The sequence below is a fragment of the Aethalodelphis obliquidens genome, unplaced genomic scaffold (assembly GCF_003676395.1).
Source record: "Aethalodelphis obliquidens isolate GAN/ISIS:26980383/991018 unplaced genomic scaffold, ASM367639v1 scaffold6, whole genome shotgun sequence".
Lineage (NCBI taxonomy): Eukaryota > Metazoa > Chordata > Mammalia > Artiodactyla > Delphinidae > Aethalodelphis > Aethalodelphis obliquidens.
Window position 1 is genome coordinate 63,046,421 of NW_020837950.1, and position 19,389 is coordinate 63,065,809.

Genomic DNA, 19,389 nt, shown 5'->3' on the forward strand with positions numbered 1-19,389 from the left:
TATCTTTGAATATTTGTCATCCAGTGCCTACTACTACACTCTTAGAAAGTAATGTGACTTGAAATACTTTTTATTTATATAGAAAACACAACATAGTCAAAGAAAGACAACTAAATTTCACAACAACCTGAAGGGATCATTCAAGAAACTAGTTACTTAAAGTATTTTTAGTACATATATACAATGGAATATTACTTAGCCATAAGAAAGAATGAAATAAACCCAATCGAAAAATGGGCAGATGATCTAAATAGACATTTCTCCGAAGAAGACATACAGATGGCCAAAAAGCACATGAAAAGATGCTCAACATCACTAATTATTAGAGAAATGAAAATCAAAACTACAATGAGGTATCACCTAACACCAATCAGAATGGCGATCATCAAAAAATCTACAAACAATAAATGCTGGAGAGGGTGTGGAGAAAAGGGAACCCTCTTGCACTGCTGGTGGGAATATAAATTGGTACAGCACTATGGAGAACAGTATGGAGGTTCTTTAGAAAACTAAAAATAGAGCTACCATATGATCCAGCAATCCCACTCCTGGCATATATCTGGAGAAAACCATAATTTGAAAAGATGCATGTACCCCAATGTTCACTGCAGCACTTTTTACAATAGACAGGACATGGAACCAACCTAAATGTCCATCAACAGAGGAATGGATAAAGAAGATATGGTACATATATACAATGGAATATTACTTAGCCATAAAAAAGAATGAAATAATGCCATTTGCAGCAACATGGATGGACCCAGAGATTCTCATACTGGGTGATGTAAGTCAGACAGAGAAAGACAAATATCATATGATATCGCTTATATGTGGAATCTAAAATATGGCACAAATGAACTTATTTACAAAACAGAAATAGAGTCACAGATGTAGAAAACAAATTTATGGTTACCAGGGGGGGAAAAGGGAGGCAGGAATAAATTGGAAGACTGGATTGACATATACACGCTACTATATATAAAATAGATAACTAATAAGGACCTAGTGTATAGCACAGGGAAGTCTACTCAATACTCTGTAATGACCTACATGGGAATACAATCTAAAAAAGCGTAGATATAGGTATACATATAACTGATTCACTTTGCTGTACACCTGAAACTAACACAACATTGTAAATCATCTATACTCCAATAAAAATTTAAAAAAAAAGGCAAACAACCCAATTTTTTAAATGGGCAAAATACTTAAACAGGAACGTCAGAAAAGAGAACATCCAAATGGCCAATAAGCATATGAAAATATTCTCAACATCACTATTCATCAGGGAAATGCAAAATAATGCCATTATACTAAGTGTTAAAAAAGAAATAACAAGCCCCAAATGGGGTCACCCACCCCCCATCACAGCAAACCAAGCCAGTTTCAACCCCTCCCAGAGATGTGACCTTTAAAACAGTCCAACTGAGGGCTTCTCTGGTGGCACAGTGCTTGAGAGTCCGCCTGCCGATGTAGGGCACACGGGTTCGTGCCCCGGTCCGGGAAGATCCCACATGCCGCGGAGCGGCTGGGCCTGTGAGCCATGGCCGCTGAGCCTGCGCGTCCGGAGCCTGTGCTCCGCAACAGGAGAGGCCACAGCAGTGAGAGGCCCGCGTACCGCAAAACAAACAAACAAACAAACAAAAAAAACAGTCCAACTGAAATTTCCTGAGAAAGACCCCTGCGGTTCCGGTCCTGGTAGAAGACCTGGCCTGAAACAATCCTTTCTTTTCACTTACTAATACCTTTTCGCTCCCTCCCTTCCTTCTACCTATAAAAGCCTTCCATTTTGTACAACCCCTCCTAGTGCTGCTGATTCTTAAATTTTGGAATAAAGCCATTAGTTCTTCAAAAAATAAAAAAGAATGAAATAATGCCATTTGCAGCAACATGAATGGACCTAGAGATTATCATACTAAGTGAAGTAAGTCAGACAGAGAAAGACAAATACCATATGATGTCACTTATATGTGGAATCTAAAAAGATGATACAAATGAACTTACCTACAAAACAGAAACAGACTCACAGACTTCGAAAACAAACTTATGGTTACAAAAGGGGAAAGGTTGGGGCGGGGGGAGATAAATTAGGAGGTTGGGATTAACAGATACACACTACTATATATAAAATAGATAATCAACAAGGACCTACTGTATAGCACAGGGAACTCTACTCAATATTCTATAATGACCTATATGGGAAGAGAATCTGAAAAAGAATGGATGTGTGTGTGTGTGTGTGTATATATATATGTATATATATACACACAAAAGAATGGATATATGTGTATATATATGTATATATAGGAATCACTTTGCTGTACATCTGAAACTAACACAATGTTGCAAATTGACTATACTCCAATATAAAATAAAATTAAAATAAATAAAATGAAGTATCTTTAAAAAGTTACATACAATTATAGGAAGGGAAAAGGTTTTTTTTTAAGATGAATGAATTATGAACCAAATATATTAAATATATGAGCTATTCAACACATTGGAAGACTCCAACTTTCTGTTTAAATCCACAGAATTTATGTATCATTAGTTATTATAAAGGTATCCTGTATTTTCCTAAGAAATAATGCTATACAAAAAATCTTAAGGCAATCCACAGAACTTACTTTGATCCAAAAGAAGTCTAAATGATCATTATGTAGTAATAGTACTAAAGAATTTTAACTACCATTTATAATATAGTTTCTGGAGAAAATTATGTTTGAAGTATCAACTTAAAATGTAAGAAATAAATATCAAACTCCTGCAGGTTTGTTTTTTTTGATACTGGAAAAAGGTTTCATAAGATATGTCCACTTAACACAAGAGCTGGCAATTTTATGGTACCTAGTGTGAGAAAGAAGGGACAGTTCATTGGGACTTTATTTTGAAAAACAGAACTAAAAGGCATGAACTGTTTGTATTTCCCAAGCTGATCATGACTTTTTACATCTCCATTTTCACTGTATTTGGCACACAGACCTCAAATAATTTTGGAAGATATGTAGGTAGGAGGGAAGAAGAGGAAAGATACAGCTGTTTAATTAATCCTACAAATATTTATTGAGTATCTAACAAGAATTGTTCTAGGAACTTGGGAAATGCAGCTGAACAAAAAGGGCAAACAATTTATGAAGAATTTCTGTTGCTAGTAGCAACAACTAAAGTTACAGTGACAAGAGATCTGAGCCAGTGCTCCTGGGTCCCATTTACTCTCTGATAATGAACAGTTTAACTCCTACTTCTATGTCTTCCTTTAGTACAAAATAAACAGAAAACAAAAACAAAACAACAACAAAGAAAGAAATTCCTCCTGAGCATTTTATCAGAAACCAGAATAATGCTTCTGGGGTGAAAAATCCCCAAAGATGCACTACATATGACCAAGGATATGGACGTTTCTGCTAGAAAGCAGATTAAACTCGCTTTCATGCTCTCATATCACCTCCCACTCACTAGTGCAAACTACCCAGTGAAAGGCAAGACCCATGAGGACTAGAGTCTTGAGACAGCAACATGTTCTGAAGAGATGGTAGACTGCAAAGGAATCAGGCAGTAACAATATACTAACACTAAAAATAAGAAATAGAAATCTAGATTTGACTTATGACTACAAGAATAGTACATGTAAGAGAAGAATGTGTACCTTCAAATAATTAAAGGAGCTATATAATTTCACTGAAGAGTACACTACTAAATAAGGGAAAACTTTTCCCTACTTGGTATGTTACCATCAGGCTTTAATTAATTATAATCACAGTACACAATGCAGGGACACTTAAAGGGCTATGGAGAGTCATTATTTTATCCGGTAAAACCATCTTTCATAATCAAGTCAGACACAGATTCCAGGAGATATGATGCAATTCCATGCCCAGAGGTCTTCTCAGGCTTTAAAATCAATCTTTTGTTTGAATCCTCCCTCTTCAGGCATATTCTATATGACATTAAGCAGAAGCAAAAGAACCTAAGAATCTAAGCAAAATTTAGAGGCTACTGGATTATGAAAGATTTTCTATCACCTAGTATCTTAAAAACAACTTCCTTTTAATTTCTTAAAAGCAATTTCAGTTTTAATTACAAGATTTATTTATGCCAAAAGCAAACCAATTCTTTATTGATTCAGTGGATAACTACCACTAACCTAGGAGATATTTTTCTTTTAATATCCTATAACTCAGAGTCCACCAGTAAGTATACCTTATTGGTCAAAAAAAATTTTTTTAACACAATATTTAAATTAAAAAAATACACCAAGAAAAAAATATTAAAACTATACCATATATTATTTACTGTTTTGAGTTAGTTTATGCTCTGCCATAATTTACAAGAATTCAGAGTTAAAGTTTACAGTTGGATGTATCTTGAGAAACCTATTTAGGATGTTTCAAAAATCTAATGAATTCTCATTTTAGAACTCAGACATTTTAACACTATACATAATACGTAATCTCAGACTCCGGAGGGAAAAACACAATTTCTATGGTCAAAGAATTTACAGTCATTAAATAAAAACAAGTTTTCCTCCTTACAAGAATCAAAGTTGTAAGCAAACTTTTAAAGTGCTATGGGCCACTTCACATGGAATAATCCTAGGTAGCATTTATTCTACATTTGTATTCATGTTGAGATGTTTACAACCAAATTTGTACTTAATTTGTTAGGCCTCAATTTAATTTACATACCTGTACCGATGAATATTTGAAAAAATTTTCCATTTGATACCGTCTAAGAACTTCATTTAGCCTTTGATCTGAAACAAAGAGAAGAACCAATTTGTAGTTAATTGGGTAATGTTCAACTTTTAAAAAGTAGAAATAAAGTAGATATTATTTGATACATCTAATGCAAAACTGCTAGTCGCCACTGTTGTTCAAAATAAAATGAATCATCAATCTCAACACACCATTTTAGAATTTAAAATTTAGAATTTAAAACTAGGCCATTCTATATGGCCTAAGCCAAATAAGTACTACCAATGGGAAAAATAACAGCTACAAAGAACTAATTTTTCTGCTCCTATAAATTTTAATTCTCAGTCTCTCCTGGTTTGCTCTTCAGGTTACTAAAGTCAAAAAAATATTCTCCACGTTTATTTTTTTATTCCTGCTACTAGAAGTGAAAAGAGTTGGAAAGACAAGGCTAAACCATTCCTGTTTAGAAGTTAAAATCTGCTGGAATTCTCTTCCAGGACAAACCTCCACACAGAGGAGAAACTGCAGGACAAAGTATCCAAATTAAGCAGGAATGGGCAAGAGACAATGGAAAAGAAGGTCCAGAAGAGCTCAGAACTCTCAGCAAGTACAAGGTAATATTTTTATTTGAAGCAAGAAAAGCAACATACAATAGAACATAGCACCCAACAAATATACAAAACTCATTCTTTCAAGATCACATGGAACATTTAAAACTGATAATTTCCTGACAAAAGGGTAAGTCTCTTTTAAGTTTTTGAATATTCAAGTGGGATTTATCTCAGGGATGCAAGGATTTTTCAACATTCACAAATCAATCAATGTGATACATCACATTAACAAACTGAAGAATAAAAGCCATATGTTCATCTCAATAGATGCTGAAAAATCTTTCGACAAAATTCAACAATGATTCATGATAAAAACTCTCCAGAAACCAGCCACAGAGGGAACATATCTCAACACAATAAAGGTCATATATGACAAACCCACAGCTAACTTCATCCTCAAAGTATTTCCTCTAAGATCAGGAACAAGACAAGGATGCCCACTTTCACCACTTTTATTCAACATAGTTTTGGAAGTCCTAGCCATGGCAATCAGAGAAGAAAAAGAAATAAAAGGAATACAAATTGGAAAAGAAGAAGTAAAACTGTCACTGTTTGCAGTTGACATGATACTATACATAGAGAATCCTAAAGATGCCACCAGAAAACTACTAGAGTTAATCAATGAATTTGGTAAAGTTGCAGGATACAAAATTAATATACAGAAATCTGTTGCATTTCTATACATTAAAAACAAAGTATCAGAAAAAGAAATTAAGCAAACAATCCCATTTACCACTGTATCAAAAAGAATAAAATACCCAGGAATAAACCTACCTAAGGGGGCAAAAAACCTGTATTCTAAAAACTATAAGACACTGATGAGAGAAATTGAATACACAAACATATGAAAAGATATACTAGGTTCTTGGATCAGAATAATCAATACTGTTAAAATGCCCATACTACTCAAGGCAATCTACAGATTCAATGCAATCCCTATCAAAATACCAATGGCACTTTTCATAGACCTAAAACAAATAATTTTAAAATTTGCATGGAAACACAAATAGCCAAAACAATCTTGAGAAAGAAGAACAGAGGTGGAGGAATCATGCTCCCTGACTTCAGACTATACTACAAAGTTACAGTAACCAAAACAGTATTGTACTGGCACAAAAGCATAGATCAATGGAACAGGATAGAGAGCCCAGAAATAAACTCATACACTTATGGTCAATTAATCTATGACAAAGGAGGCAAGACTATGCAATGGATAAAAGACAGTTTCTTCAATAAGTGGTGCTGGGAAAACTGGACAGCTACATGTAAAAGAAGGAAATTAGAACATCTCTAACACCATATACAAAAATAAACTCAAAATGGTTTAAAGAGCTAAATGTAAGAGTGAAAGCCATAAAACTCCTAGAGGCAAACAAAGGCAGAACATTCTTTGACATAAATTGCAGCAATATTTTTTGGATCCTTCTCCTCAGGCAAAGGAAATAAAACCAAAAATAAACAAATAGGACCTAACCAAACTTAAAAGCTTTGCACAGCAAAGGAAACCATCAACAAAATGAAAAGACAACCTATTTAATGAAATATTTGCAAATGATATGCCTGATAAGGGAATAATATCCAACATATATAAACAGCTCATACAACTCAACATCAAAAATACAAATAACCTGATTAAAAAGTGGGCATAAGTAGTGAGTAGACATTTTTCCAAAGAGGAAATGTAGATGGCCAATAGGCACATGAAAAGATGCTCAACATCACTAATTATCAGGGAAATGCAAACCAAAACCACATTGAGAGATCACCTCACACCTGTCAGAATGGTTATCATCAAAAAGAACACAAGTAACAAATGTTGGCCAGGATGTGGAGAAAAAGGAACACTTGTACACTGTTGGTGGGAATGTAAATTGGTGCAGTCACTGTTAAAAACAGTATGAACGCTTCCCAAAAAACTAAATATTGAACTACTATATGACCCAGCAATTCCACTCCTGGGTATATAAAATCACTAATTCGAAAAGATACATGCACTCCAATGTTCATAGCATGCATTATTTAAAAAAAAAATTTTATTGGGGTATAACTGATTTACAATGTTGTGTTAGTTTCAGGTGTACATATAGCATGCATTATTAACAATTGCCAAAATATGGAAGCAACCTAAGTGTCCATCAACAGATAAATGGATAAAGAAGAGAATACAACTCAGCCATAAAATGAAGGAAATTTCCCCATTTGCAGCAGCATGGATGGACTTGGAGGGCATTATGCTAAGTGAAATAAGTCAGACACCGAAAGACAAATACTGCATGATATCACTTATATGGGGAATCTAAAAAAATACAACTAGTGAATATAACCTAAAAGAAGCACACTCACAGATATAGAGAACAAACTAGTGGTTACCAGTGGGGAGAGTGAAGAGGGGAGGGCAATATTGGGGTAGGGGAGTAAGAGGTACAATTATTAGGTATAAGCTACAGGGGTATATTGTACAACATGGGAAATACAGCCAATACTTTATAATAACTATAAAGAGTATAACCTTTAAAAATTGTGAAGCACTAAAAATTGTACACCTGTAACTTATATAACACTGCACAGCAGCTATACTTCAATAAAAAAAGAAGAAAAACTAAAAATTAAAATAAATAAATAAGAGTAAGTCTCAACAACTTTCAAAAGACTGAAGCTGAAGAGGAGAATATACTACTCTAAAATATGCCTCTTTGTCATAAGGATTATTTTAGCCTGGTAATTTTTAAGAAACAGCAGAATAGAAAAAGCTCTGAAAACTGAGTAGAAGTTACCATTTTGTAAAAGACATTTACATTTATAAGGGAAAACTCCCTTTGTAAGCACGTCTCCCTCTCTATACCAGAAAGAGAAAGATGACTCTAAATTTCTAGAAACTCTTTATGAATAGAGAAGGTAATGACTTAAATTTGCTTAACTACTTTACTCCTGTTTACTGTGTTTTTCCTGGTAATTTCTCATCTCTTCTTTTGTCTTTATCTGAAGATGTTATTTAAGATTGTAGCTTGGGCCATTTGAAGGAGTTTTTCTCAGTTTTCCCAGGTCTCTAATGTATACAGAAGGTAAATATGTTATTAAACTTGTTTGTTTTTCTCCTATTAGTCTGTCTTTTACTATAGGAGGTCCCAGGCAACAACCTAGAAGGGTAGAGGAAAACTATTTTTGCTCCCCTGCAAAGCCAAAGAGGTCCTATTACCTGATAATAGCACAGTTAGGCTAGAATGAAGAACCAAAAACTACAGGAAAAATCTCCATAATGTAAGAAATTACTTTTCAATAACCTATTGGCCTCAGGATGAATTACACGACAAACTTAAAAGTATTTTGAACTCGATGATAGTGAAAATGCTGTACCTCAAAACTTAAAGAGGAAAAATCCCCTGCACAGCAAAGAAAACTATCAATAAAATGAAAAGGCAACCTACTGAATGGGAGAAAATAATTGCAAATCATATATCTGAAAAGGGGAACAGATCTAAAATAAACAAAGAACTCACACAACTCAGTAGCGAAAAAAAAACAAACAACTGGATTAAAAAATGGACAGAAGACCTGAATAGACATTTTTCCAAAGAAGACATACAGATGGCCAATAGACACATGAAATGATACTCATCATTAATCATCAGGAAAACACAAATCAAAACCACAACAAGATATCACCTCATTCCCATTAGAATAGCTATTATCAAAAAGACAAGAAATAACAAGTGTTGGTAAGGATGTGGAGATGGGTACTGTTTGTAGAAATATAAACTGGTGCAACTACTATGAAAAACAGTATGTAGGTTTTGGTTCCTCAAAAAACTAAAAACATAATTCACATGACCCACCAATTCCACTTCTGAGTATTTATCTAAAGAAAATTAAAACACTAATTTGAAAAGATATGCACCCCCATGTTCATTGCAGCATTATTTATAATAGCCAAGATATGGAAACAACCTAAATATCCATTGTTGGATGAGTAGATAAAGAAATTGTGGTATATATACAATGGAATATTACTCAGCCATAAGAAAAGAATGAAATCTTGCCCTTTGTGACAATATGGGTGGACCCTGAGAGCACAATGCTAAGTGAAATAAGTAACAGAGAAAGACAAATACCATATGAAAAGAGAGAAACCAAGGTCACTGACACAGGGAAGAGATTGGTGGTTTCAAGAAGTGGAGGATGGGGGCAGGGAGAGGCAGGGAAAAATGGATGAACTGGTTCTTTTTTTAAAAAAAAATAAATTGAATAAATCTTTTAAAAAGAAAAAAGATGTGAAACATTCTTGAAAGCAATGAAAGAAAAATAAATCAATTGAGATATATTCCTTGCTCATCATCAAAAGCCACAATATTATTAAAATGTCAATTCTTCTTAAATTGATTTAAAGATCCAGTACAATTCCAATAAAAGCCATTCTGTAGATATGGACAAACTTGTTTTAACATTGCATTGAGTAGTCTAGACAACATTGATGAAGAAGTTGATGAACTCACACTTCTCAATTTCAAGATTTACTAGAAAGCTAAAATAATCAAGAGAGCATGGTATTTGAAACAAACAGACACAAAGATAAACAGAACAGACAGAGCCCACTAGTACACCTATGAAAATTCAGACAGCTTGACGTTGGTCAAAGGAATAAAGGCACATTAATACAGAAAGTACAGACTTTTAGTGTTTAGTCATCATCAACAAATGATGAGGGTACAAATCGATGACCATAAGAAAATAAAGACACAAACTCTGTACCATAGACATAAATTCATTCAAAATCATTCATTGTCTTAAATACAGAGTACAGAACTATAAAAATTATAGTGGAAAACTTGGGAGAAAATCCACATGAGTTCTAGTATTGATAATTAGTTTTCATATCCAACACAAAAAGCACAATCCATGAAAGAAAAAATATTGATAATGTGGACTTTATTAAATTTAAACTACTTACTCTATGAAGGACAATGTTCAAAGAATGGAAAGACAAGCCCCTGACTACGAGAATATATTTTCAAAACACATAACTGAAGAAAGATTTGCATGCAAAATACTCAAAGAACTAGAAAAAATTCACAATAAGAAAAACATACCAAATTAAAACAAATATGGCAATATGAGTAGACACCTTACAGAATAATATATACAGATGGGAAATAAGCATGTATAAGTTGATCAACATTAGGAAATCATTGGAAAACGATAAGCACTGTGCATTGGGGAAAAGCAAATTAAAATAACAATGAAATATAGGGACATATGTATACGTATGGCTGATTCACTTTGGTGTGCAACAGAAACTAACACAGTGTTGTGAAGCAATTATACTCCAATAAAGATCTACTCAAAAAAATAACAATGAGATGCCCTACCCATAAAACTAAAATAAAAAATAAAATAAAATATAGGTGGAAATGTAACAAGAATAGCTAATATTTTGCGAAAGAACCGGGGCGGGGGGACTTGTTCTACCAGGTATCAAGATTTATTATAAAACTATAGGCATTTGGACTGTGTGACAGTCATATAAGGATAAACAAAACTGACCAATGGAAGAGAATCCAGGATCCAGAAGTATACCCATGTATATATGAGCACTTGAATTGTGATCAAAGGGGCATCCAGAGCAGTGAGGGGAGAAGGACAATCTTTTTGTAAGTGGTTCTAGATCAGCTAGATACGCTCATGGAAAAGAACAAAACATCACCCATAAAAATCAATTTTATGTGAAATGAAGATCTAACTGTGAATGCCAAAACAATAAATTCTAAAACAAAACAAAAAGAATGTCTCTATAGCCTTAGGATAGGGAAAGATTTTTTTAATCAAAACACAAAGACACTAATCATAAAAGAAAAAATGACAAACTGGACTACGTTAAAATTAAGAACTTCTGTTCATCAAAAAGAGACTGTTAAGACAGTAAAAATGCAAGCCACAAACATGGAGAAGGTATTTCCAACACCTATAACTGACAAAGGGCTTATTTCTAGAATATACAAAGAACTTCTATCAGTTAAAAGGCAGGCAATCCTATAAACACAGTGGTAAAAAGACTTAATTAGTATTTCACAAAAAGGTTACCCAGGTGCCCAACAAACATAGAAAAGCTGTCAACCTCATTAGACATCAGGAAAATACAAATTAAAATTACAATAAAATAAAGAGCTAAGGCTAAAAGACAAATGCTGGTGACAACGTGGAATAAAGAAAACTCCCATACACTGCTGGTGGGAGTGTAAATTAGTAGAAATTTAAACACAAATATAATTCCTAGGAATATACCCAACCAAAATATGTGCACTTGAGCTCCAAGGGCCATGACAAAAAATGTTGGTAACAGCATTATTCTCAATGGCCCCCAAACTGGAAACAACTGCAAGTATCTATCAAAAGAAGAATAGATGAAAGTGATAAATTTATAAACTAGAATATTCTGTAGCAATGAAAATGAACATACTACATCTACATTCAAGAGTATGAATAAATCTCAAAAACATAATATTAAATAAAAGAAGCCAAACACAGAAGGACGCATGGTTTATGATTCCATTGATATAAATTTCAAACACAGGCAAAACAGTTTTTACAGTGTAAAATTGAAGATATTAGTTATCTTTGATTATCTTTGGGGAGGAGGACATGGGTATGATGACAAGAGGGCTTCTGGGGTGCTAGCAATGTTCTGTTTTTTGACCTGGGTTATGGTTATATGAGTTTTGAGCTTTGTAATAATTCTCTTAGCTTTATATTTGTTTTCTCTATTTTCTGGATGTTACACATTAGCAAATATACATATATATGCACATATATATTAACTATATATACAAATAAATTAAAAAATATAAAATTACACACACAAAATGTATACATTCTACACTGTTAACTTCAGATAACAGTTTCTTCCTTGAAAGCACACATAATTTGGTGGAGAAATATGACATATATGTGATTCTGATAAAGGAATAAGTAATTATAAAGTATTAATAATTTAAATCATTTTAACTTTGAGTTTAAAAGGAATTATTCCTTTTTTTATTGTTACCCTCGGAACTTTTAAGAGCGTTACCTGACACATAGCACTAAAATTAGGATCTAGTTTCTGCTTATTACTCTTCTCTCACAGTCTCAAAAGGAGGTTGGAGATAAGGCCAGGGATATAATAATTCCAATACAAACTACTTCTTTTCTTTCCTGATAGGGTTTTAAATAAGAAAAAACACTAAATCTGATGTCTCAGTAAATAAAATAGGTTAAAAAGTCAATTGTGTATTAATGAGAGAAAACAATCTTCATAGACTGACTTTAATCTGGAGCAAATTTTACTTTAACTTAAATCTACCATTTCCTTCATTGAACAAGCACTTATCTCATTGTTTAATTTGCATTTTCTGGATTACTGATGAGATTGACATTTTCATATGTTTAGTAGCTCTTCAGGTTTTATTTTTTGTAAATGACCTATCATATTCTTTACCATTTTTCTATTAGTGTGAATGTATTTTTGTTTGTGAAAACTTTTTTAAATTGTGAATGGTAATCAACTCTTCATTATATTTATTATAAATATATTCTCCTTTCTTGTGGCTGGGCTAGTCATTATATTGATGATGTTTCTTGTGATATCCAAGTTTTTATTTCTAATGTCGTCTATTCATATATATTTTTCTTTCAGTCAAAAATGTTTGTCTCTTTAAGAAATCTTCTATGATCCTGAGATCAAAAAGACACCCTCTTAAAATTTTTTCTGAAAGTTTAAAGAGAATTTATTCCTTCAATCAATCTGGAGATAATTTTTCTACATGGTGTGAGAAAGTATCTTTATTATTTTTTCTTTCCCATTTGGATACCCAATTATCGTAGCACCATTTGTTGAACAGCCTATCCTTTCCCACTGATTCAAGTCGCCTGTTCTTTCAGATAACAAATGTCTGGAGATGTATGTGTTTGTTTCTGTGCTAACTGATCTATGTACTTATCGATCTGCCAATATAATATTGATTTAATAACTGGATATTTATAATCAGTCTTAATAGCTGGTAAAATAAAATTTCCCACCTTGATGCTCTTTAAAACTCTTTTGGCTACTCCTAGCTCATCAACATAGATTTTAGAACCATGTTGTCAAATCTAGGTTTGGGATTGCATTGAATCTACCCATTAATTTGTGGGGAAATTGACATGTTTACTATATTGAGTGCTCTAATCCATAAATTTGATATGTTGCTCCATTAATCTAGGTCTTCTCTTATGTACCGAATAATTTTCTAATGCTAACTAACCTTCCGTTGGTGGGATGAACCCAGTATGAAGATAATTGTATGTATATTATATATCTACACACACACAAACACACACATGAACTTATATTCATTGATGGACTCAATTTATTAATATTTTATTTAGGATTTTAGTTTCTGTGTGCATAAGTAAAACAGGCCTATAATTTTCTTTCATGCAAGTGTATTTGCTGGGTAGTAAAGAAGACAGACACTAGGTTCAAACTAGACTGCCTGGGTTCAAATCCCAGCCCAATTACTTATTAGTTATGAGATAACCTTGAAACTGTGGTGGTACTTATCCAGGAGGTTTTTATCTATGGTTATTGAACAGATGGGTATGAGAACTGTAAAATCAAACTCAGGATAAGGTGTTACCAGGCATGTACTACAGAAAAGCAGGGGCATAATCACATTAAGATTACTTACAAGAGAACAGATGAACCAACGGGAAACTGTTACAGCCTATGTAAGAAAGTAGTAAAAACAAACTGGGAAGGAGTTAAGGAAATGGAAGAAAATGAAGGTTTCAAAGAATAGAGGTCTCAATGAGGTCAAAGAACAGTTATAGTGGGAGTAAGATATTCGTGTTTAAGATTTCAAAAGTAGGGCAAATTAAATAGGACTTCTGCTTATGCTCAAGATAAAGTAAAATGGTCCACTTTCCCACCTGACACACCAAAAAAAACAAATGAAACAATGGTTTGCCAGGCAAACACACATCAGACACTGATAATGACAGACACAAAACAAATGAAGTAAGGCCTGTGATTGTCCCAGCTTACTGACTTGAGCAACATTTCTGGCCACAGAACAAGGAGGGAAAATGCAGGCAGAGATCAGCAAATCCTTTGAGCTAAGGAGATGAAGCTGAGACTCAGTGGAAACCAAGTAAACTAGAGTTGGCAGGACAAACAATAGGAGAGAAAGCTGTACAGAGAGAGAACTCCATATATATAAGATCTGTGAAGGGTCTGTCTTGCATAAACAAAAGAGTACTAACTCTTTATTAAAGCAATTGATTTTACAGTTTAAAATCTTCCCACAAAGAAAGCTCTAGATCCAGTTGGCTTCACTGGTAAATTCTACCAAACATTTAAGGAAGAAATAATACCAATTCTACACAAACGTCTTCCAGAAAACTGAAAAGGACAAAGTATTTTTCCAAGTAATTCTGAGGCCAGCATTACTTGATACCAAAACCAGACAAAGACATTAGAATTTTTTTTTTTTTTAAAGGCTTCAAGGGACTTCCCTGGTGGTCCAGTGGGTAAGACTCTGCGCTCCCAAGGCAGGGGGCCCAGGTTCAATCCCCAGTTGGGGAACTAAGAGCCCACATGCTGTGACGCGACAAAAAAAATTTTTTTAAAAAAGGTGTTATGTACACAGATGTTAAGATTTTAAATAAACTTTTTAGATAATCAAATTCAACAATATATAAAAAAGATAATACATTAGGACCAAGAAGAGTTTCTCTCAAAAAGGCAGGTTTAACATTGAAAAGTAATCTATATAAATCACCCTATTAAAAAACTAAAAACGGAAAAAACATCTGTTCATCTCAATAAATGCAGAAAAAGCATTTGGAAAAATAATCCAACACTCATTCTGATAAAAACTCTCAGAAAACTGGGAATAGAAATGAACATCCTCAACCTAATAAGAACATCTATGAAAAAACTACAGCTAGTATCATATTTAATTTTGAAAAACAGATGCTTTCTACCTAAAATCAGCAACAACACAAGGATGTCCACTCCAACCACTTCCGTTCAACAATGTACGCAAGGTTCTAGCCAGCACAATAAAGCAAGAAAATGAAATGAAAGGCAACCAGACTGGAAAGGAAGAAGTAAAACCATCTCCATTTACAGATGAAAAGATTGTCAATGCAGAAAATCTGATGAACTCCATATAAAACCTACTAGAATAAGCGAGCTTTCAAAGATGCTACGGTAAAACACACACACACACACTCACGCACACACACTCACGCACAAAAAGTATTTCTATATACTAGCAATGGTAATTCAGAAATTGAAAGTAAAAGAATAATACCATTTACAACAGTATCAAAAACAGCAATACACAGGGATAAATCTGACAAAATATGTGCAAAACCTATATACTAAAAATTATAAAATATTACTAAGAAAAAATTAAAGAAGAGCTATATCAATCAGGACATATATTTTTTCATTTGTCAGAGGACTCAATATCATTAAATGAATTCTACACAAATTGATCAAGAAAGTCAATACAATGCCTATCAAAAATCCCAGCACCTTTTTTTGTAGCACTTGACAAGCTGATTCTCAAATGTATACAGAAGTGCAAAGGACCTATGATAGTCAAAACAACTGTGAAAAAGAACAAATCTGAAAGGCCAACACTATCTGACTTACTATAAAACTGTAATAATCAAGAGAGTAGGATACTGGTTTCCAGATAATCAACAGAACAGAAACGGATCTACACAAATATGTACAACTGATTTTTAACAGATACAAAGGTAATTTAATGGAGAAAGGACAGTCTTTTTAATTGGGCATCCATATACAAAATAAGTGAACCTTGACCTTTACCTTACACCTTGTACAAAATTTAACTCAAAATGTTTCATAGATTTGAATGTAAAACCTAAAACTACAAAACTTCTAGAAGACCACAGAAGACCACATAGAAGATAATCTTTCTAGCCTTGAGTAAGGCAAAGATTTCTTAGATATGACACATCCATAAAAGAACAAATTGAAGAACTGAACTTCATCAAAATTAAAAACTTCTGCTCGGTGAAAGACACTCTTAAGAGAATGAAAAGAAAGAAAGAAAGAAAGAAAAAGAATCCATCCCTACTGGTTATAACACCCACTACAATAATGAATTTTTCACTCCTTAGTTTGATACAAAAGTCCCTCTTTTTTTTTTTTTTTAGCAGAGGAAACACAATCACTTTTTTTCTTTTTAACATCTTTACTGGAGTACAATTGCTTTACAATGGTGTGTGAGTTTCTGCTTTATAACAAAGTGAATCAGCTATACATATACATATGTTCACATATCTCTTCCCTCTTGCATCTCCCTCCCTCCCACCCTCCCCATCCAACCCCTATAGGTGGTAACAAAGCACTGAGCTGATCTCCCTGTGCTATGCAGCTGCTTCCCCCTAGCTATCTATTTTACTTTTGGTAGCGTATATATGTCCATGCCACTCTCTCACTTTCTCACAGCTTACCCTTCCCCCTCCCCATATCCTCAAGTCCATTCTCTAGTAGGTCTGTCTCTCTATTCCTGTCTTGCCCCTAGGTTCTTCATGACTTTTTTTTTTTTTTTAAGATTCCATATACATGTGTTAGCATACGGTATTTGTTTCTCTCTTTCTGACTTACTTCACTCTGTATGACAGACTCTAGGTCCATCCACCTCACTACAAATAACTCAATTTCGTTTCTTTTTATGGCTGAGTAATATTCCATGTGTACATATGTGCCACATTTTCTTTATCCATTCATCGGTTGATGGACACTTAGGTTGCTTCCATGTCCTGGATATTGTAAATAGAGCTGCAATGAACATTTTGGTACATGACACTTTTTGAACTATGGTTTCCTCAGGGTATATGCCCAGTACTGGGATTGCTGGGTCATATGGTAGTTCTATTTGTAGTTTTTTAAGGAACCTCCATACTGTTCTCCATAGTGGTTGTATCAATTTACATTCCCACCAGCAGTGCAAGAGGGTTCCCTTTTCTCCACATCCTCCCCGCATTTATTGTTTGTAGATTTTTTGATGATGGCCATTCTGACTGGTGTGAGATGATATCTCATTGTAGTTATGATTTGCATTTCTCTAATGATTAATAATGTTGAGCATTCTTTCATGTGTTTGTTGGCAGTCTGTATATCTTCTTTGGAGAAATGTCTATTTAGGTCTTCTGCCCATTTTTGGATTGGGTTGTTTGTTTTTTTGTTATTGAGCTGCATGAACTGCTTGTAAATTTTGGAGATTAATCCTTTGTCAGTTGCTTCATTTGCAAATATTTTCTCCCATTCTGAGGGTTGTCTTTTGGTCTTGTTTATGGTTTCCTTTGCTGTGCAAAAGCTTTGAAGTTTCATTAGGTCCAATTTGTTTATTTTTGTTATTATTTCCATTCCTCTAGGAGGTGGGTCATAAAGGATCTTTCTGTGATTTATGTCATAGAGTGTTCTGCCTATGTTTTCCTCTAAGAGTTTGATAGTGTCTGGCCTTACATTTAGGTCTTTAATCCATTTTGAGTTTATTTTTGTGTATTTTGTGTATTTTGTGGTGTTAGGGAGTGTTCTAATTTCATACTTTTACATGTACCTGTCCAGTTTTCCCAGAACCACTTACAGAAATACAAAGGATCATGAGAGATTACTACAAGAACTCTATGCCAATAAAATGGACAACCTGGAAGAAATGGACAAATTCTTAGAAATGCACAACCTTCTGAGACTGAACCGGGAAGAAAGAGAAAATATGAACAGACCAATCACAAGCACTGAAATTGAAACTGTGATTTAAAATCTTCCAACAAACAAAAGTCCAGGACCAGATGGCTTCACAGGCAAATTCTATCAAACATTCAGAGAAGAGCTAACACCTATCTCAAACTCTTCCAAAATATAGCAGACGGAGGAACACTCCCAAACTCATTCTACGAGGCCACCATCACCCTGATATCAAAACCAGACAAAGATATCACAAAGAAAGAAAACCACAGGCCAATGTCACTGATGAACCGTAGATGCAAAAATCCTCAACAAAATACTAGCAAACAGAATCCAACAGCACATTGAAAGGATCATACACAATGATCAAGTGGGCTTTATCCCAAGAATGCAAGGATTCTTCAATATTTGCAAATCAATCAATGTGATACACCATATTAACAAACTGAAGGAGAAATACCATATGATCACCTCAATAGATGCAGAGAAAGCTTTTGACAAAATTCAACACCCATTCATGATTAAAACCCTCCAGAAAGTAGGCATAGTGGGAACTTTCCTCAACAAAATAAAGGTCTCAATGGTGAAAACATAATCGTCCTCAATGGTGAAAAACTGAAACCATTTCCACTAAGATCAGGAACAAGACAAGGGTGCCCACTCTCACCACTATTATTCAACATAGTTTTGGAAGTTTTAGCCACAGTAATCAGAGAAGAAAAAGAAATAAAAGGAATCCAAATCGGAAAAGAAGAAGTAAAGCTGTCACTGTTTGTAGATAACATGATACTATACATAGAGAATCCTAAAGATGCTACCAGAAAACTACTAGAGCTAATCAATGAATTTGGTAAAGTAGCAGGATAAAAAATAAATGCACAGAAATTTCTAGCATTCCTATACACTCATGATGAAAAATCTGAAAGTGAAATTAAGAAAACACTCCCATTTACCATTGCAACAAAAAGAATAAAGTATCTATGAATAAACCTACCTAAGGAGACAAAGACCTGTATGCAGAAAATTATAAGACACTGATGAAAGAAATTAAAGTTGATACAAATAGATGGAGAGATATACCATGTTTTTGGATTGGAAGAATCAACATTGTGAAAATGACTATACTACCCAAAGCAATCTACAGATTCAATGCAATCCCTATGAAACTATCACTGGCATTTTTCACAGAACTAGAACAAAAAATTTCACAATTTGTATGGAAACACAAAAAACCCCGAATAGCCAAAGCAATCTTGAGAAAGAAAAACAGAGCTGGAGGAATCAGGATCCCTGACTTCAGGCTACACTACAAAGCTACAGTAATCAAGACAGTATGGTACTG

The 19,389-nt window shown here is 33.9% G+C and overlaps 1 protein-coding gene across 6 annotated transcripts in view; it reads right to left on the reverse strand.

The window, feature by feature from the left end:
* SCLT1 (sodium channel and clathrin linker 1) overlaps positions 1–19,389 on the reverse strand; it is a 259,944-nt gene that overhangs the window by 236,308 nt on the left and 4,247 nt on the right. For all 6 annotated transcript variants that reach the window (XR_003432283.1, XR_003432284.1, XM_027103710.1 and 3 more), the window contains exon 2: positions 4,686–4,753. Coding sequence is in view for 4 of the 6 variants with exons in the window: in XM_027103709.1 (XP_026959510.1) it covers positions 4,686–4,753 (68 nt within the window). In the remaining 2 variants the exon portion in view is untranslated. The remainder of the gene's footprint in view (positions 1–4,685; positions 4,754–19,389) is intronic.